This window comes from Helianthus annuus, chromosome 9 (genome assembly GCF_002127325.2).
Source record: "Helianthus annuus cultivar XRQ/B chromosome 9, HanXRQr2.0-SUNRISE, whole genome shotgun sequence".
Lineage (NCBI taxonomy): Eukaryota > Viridiplantae > Streptophyta > Magnoliopsida > Asterales > Asteraceae > Helianthus > Helianthus annuus.
Window position 1 is genome coordinate 135367246 of NC_035441.2, and position 4341 is coordinate 135371586.

The 4341-nt window shown below is 36.9% G+C and overlaps 1 protein-coding gene across 1 annotated transcript; it reads right to left on the reverse strand.

Annotated features, from left to right (window-relative positions):
* Window positions 1-738: 738 nt before the first annotated feature.
* LOC110876413 (proline-rich receptor-like protein kinase PERK14) lies at window positions 739-1182 on the reverse strand. The gene has a single exon (XM_022124587.1). It carries the CDS (start codon window positions 1180-1182, stop codon window positions 739-741), a length of 444 nt encoding a protein of 147 aa, XP_021980279.1.
* Window positions 1183-4341: the final 3159 nt, after the last annotated feature.

The following is a 4341-nucleotide window of genomic DNA, read 5'->3' on the forward strand; positions in this document are numbered from 1 at the left end:
CCGCACAGCTAGGAATGCTAACATGTTTTCAGATGTTAACAGAGATTTCATTGTCTTAAAAAGGTTGTACCATCATAGCCAGTTAATAATTTGGCTAGGTTATACCTCTAAGAACTTCCTTGGCAGATTAATTATAAATTGAAAGGATAGAACATGATGTAATAAAATACATATCTAAAAACCAAAGATAAAACTTCATTAATCATGAAAACAAGTACAAGTGCCCTGAATCGGGACTTAGAAAAGACAAACTGCCCGCGCAGGGGCTTACAGAAAGGAAAATAAGTCCACGCAGGGACCTTGGTACTGAAATTAAACAAAAGTCCTCACAGGGACATGATTACAAATAACACAAGAAAAATTTAACAATCCCCTACTTCTTCTTTCCTTTGATAAGGTTTGCAAGGCCCTTCATGAAACTATTATGCTTCTGCTTGTTCTTTTTAGCTTTCTGTTCAACCCTATCTAACCTCTCCAGGATTTCCTGAGTTTGCTGCTGCTGCTGTAGCTGCTGGGGAGGAGGAGGTTGCTGGTACGGAGGATATTGATAATCCTGTACCGGGTATCCAGTTGGATAAACTGGAGGGTAAGAAGAAGGGTAAAGATGATGGTATTGAGCAGCGGTGAGGTAGGATCCTGGTTCCCATAGTCTGATGGATATCCCGATGTGTTTTCAAAAAGATTATACCCAGAAGAACTTGGGTAAGTCGGGATACGGTTGTCAAAACCCATGGGCGGCTAAGGTGGTGCAAATGAAGCTGGCGGAGGATCAATCTCCGGTGCCGCGTTAGAGGGCCCACCCATTTGGGGGTCCTCTGGAATAGGAGGGTAGGAACTCGAACCCCGAGGATAACTAAAACGAGGTCCTCCTCGCACTGACATGCGTGCATTCCTCCGTTGCCTTGGAGGCTCGGGAGGTGGCTGTGGTAGCTGCTGAGGTGGCTCCTCAACAGGAAGTGGTGGAGGTGAAACTGCCTGAAGCTGGGGCTCATCCAAGGGAGGTTGGGATGGAGAGTTATGGTATGGTGGGGTAAAGAACCAATCATATGTGGCCATTTTCTCTTGAAACGAGTCGGGCCCATGGTAAGGTGATCCCTGAAATGGAGATCCACTTGATATGCTTATTGGGTGGCCCGGCGTTCCGGTCTGCATCTCCGGATCTGGATCATCGTCCATTTCCATCTCCTGAGAAAAATGGTCCTCAGGGCCCAAAGGGTTGTAGCCAAGAAAATCGTTAACATAATCGTTCGGGTTAAACTGCCCTGGGGAGTAGAGGGAATCAGAATGGTGAAACGAATGGGAATGCAATGAGTGGTATGATTGGTGAGACTCGTGAGAATGATGAGATTGCTGAGAGTGGTGCGAGTGTTGGGGCTCATCTGGGATAAGTGGCCCGAAAGATAGGTGAAAGGAAGGTGAAGAGCTTAGCGAGACAGAATGTCTTGCTGGCTCGAAGGAATGACCCCACACATCGTGTGAGTCAGAACTAGATAAATACGTCAGTTTACACTGGTAAATACAATTTAACTGACTCATTTTGAAAACATTTATGAAAATTGATTTGAGCGCACGTGGCATAATACATTTATAACTTGGGACAATTTTAATAAAATCTTGTATACAGTTTTACATGTTTGTCATACATGTGGGGCCGGTTTGGAAGCCGGACATGATTAACTAACTCACCACTTATAAAACCCACAAAGGAGTTATCCCCAACTTGTGGGTAATTTAATATTTAGCACTAGCATCTGTCAGGTGCATGCCTGCACCCCGTGCATAGGTCGTGGCTATTAATAACTTAAATGAGCCGAGGATATCCAGGACACAGTCGTTAACCCCCAAATGTTTATGTTATCAAACAATACGGATTAAAACGGGTTATGCGGATTTATTAAATCACAATCCGACTAAATAATCCCATACCCGACCAAGCGGTATTATTATAATACCGTATCCCAAGCCCTTATAAGGGAAAATAAGTTAACAGTATTTACCTGGTGCTAGCAGTAAAATTCCTAAGGCTTTTGAAGGCACCTTTTACCGGAAGCTATTTAATTTGTATAGAAGGTTTAATTAACCTATTAGGATGCTAACGGGTCTTTAATTAAGTCAAGGACTTAGACTGGCTAGCTAGAAGGAAACTTTACGGTTCTAAACGCTAGATTAAGCGGAGACCAGAATAGAATGTGGTTTATACCCGACAAGCTTGGATACTTGTATAATAGGGATAAACTAAACACATTCTGGAAAATGAGAACTTAATGATAAGGTTAAGCCCGTTTCGGCTATTTTACGCAAACTAGTCACGTAAACCGATCCGAACGCATAAACGCGTAACGGTTAACCAAATAAATTACATACAGGTCTTAATCATTATTATGCTCAAGATATGTTAATATATCAGTAATATATTAACATATATGCCCAAAAAGTAATTTAAACCAAAATAAGTCCCATAAGGGCATTTTGGTAATTTTAATGCTCATAAAAGGGTTTAATTATTAAACTGAGTTTCAGGTCTTATCTAATCAGTAAAAATATATATTTTTATAAGTTATAACAGTAAAGTACTTTATATAAATGAAATTTATCTTATATAACCGAACTATGCACCGTAGGGGCATTTTGGTAATTTTACATAGGCTTTAAAGGTTAAAATACACTTCTGAGTTTAAAACTTTGGCTTACAGTAAAATTATATAATTTAGCTTAAAACATCAGTGGGTAATAAGTCATTATTATGCTCAAGATATGTTAATATATCAGTAATATATTAACATATATGCCCAAAAAGTAATTTAAACCAAAATAAGTCCCATAAGGGCATTTTGGTAATTTTAATGCTCATAAAAGGGTTTAATTATTAAACTGAGTTTCAGGTCTGATCTAATCAGTAAAAATATGTATTTTTATAAGTTATAACTGTAAAGTACTTTATATAAATGAAATTTATCTTATATAACCTAACTATACACCGTAGGGGCATTTTGGTAATTTTACATAGGCTTTAAAGGTTAAAATACACTTCTGAGTTTAAAACTTTGGCTTACAGTAAAATTATATAATTTAGCTTAAAACATCAGTGGGTAATAAGTTTTGTATGCCAAAAATAGTTTTGACCCATACTAGGTGCTAAAAATGCTTGAAAGTCGGTTTAAAGGGATATTCGGGTTAAAATAGGAAATCTGAGTTTTTGATCAGTTTATAAGGTTAAAAATATTCTATTTATCATATAGAATCAGTAGCAAAAGGTTTGGAATTGAAAAGTTATGTAAAACTCATTTTATGCACGAAAAGGTAAAACCAACAATTACCGAAATCAAGCTAAAATCCTACGTTATGCTCAGCTTAAAAATAAATAAAAATCTTCAAAAATCCCAAAATATTATTTTACATCAGTAGGTAAAAAGTTTGGTGTCAAAAATCGGGTTTAGATAGGCTTTATGCTAATTACGCCTTTTAATTAATAAAAAGCTCATTAATTACACTATTAAGCATAACTCCTATTCTAGACCTCAAACTGATGTCAAATTTTCGGGACATGTTTAATATCAGTAGCAAAGGTGTTAGTCTATTAACATTGCTAAAAATCTCAGTTGTATGACGAAAGGGCGTTTAAGGCATTGTTAAGCATAATTACGATCAAGTGCATATAATTCAAACCACTAGGCATCATGCAATATAACTTCAGAGGGTTATACTACTGAATAATGTGGTTCTAATGTAAGCTTAAAACATGGAAGAATTATGCTTAAATGGGTCAGAACTGAAAGTCAAAGCAAAAGTCAAGCTTTTGCGACTTTCGGTTATAAACTGACCTTAGACTATTAATTGTCGGGTTAGGACAGATAAAACATGCTTTAATATTAATTACCAAGTCATTAGAATGTTAAAATATAATTTAGAACCTCTGGTATATTAATTTTAATCATTTTTGACCATTCTGTCCAGTTTGACTTTTTGTCAAACTACTTTGACCTGACAATTGACCAGTCAAACGAGATAATTAGAGGATACCCTTTTAAGGGTTAATCACCTACACTAATGTGGTCTTATAACCACTTTCAATTTGATCAGTGGTTAAACCATATGTAATTAAAACGTAAGTCAAACTAAATTTACGATATGTTTGACTTTAGAGTAATTAAGCTAATTATAAGGACTAAACAGGTAATTAGAAGCTTACTACAGGTCCAAGCTGTCTTTTCTACACTTCCAAGTCTTCTCCAAGTCCTTGCAATGCTCCAGAAGTTGGTTTGAAGATGTTTGCAAATGAAGTGCATATGAACCTAAGACTAGTGCCTCTTATATAGTAACTCCCAAGTGTTTGGATCATCT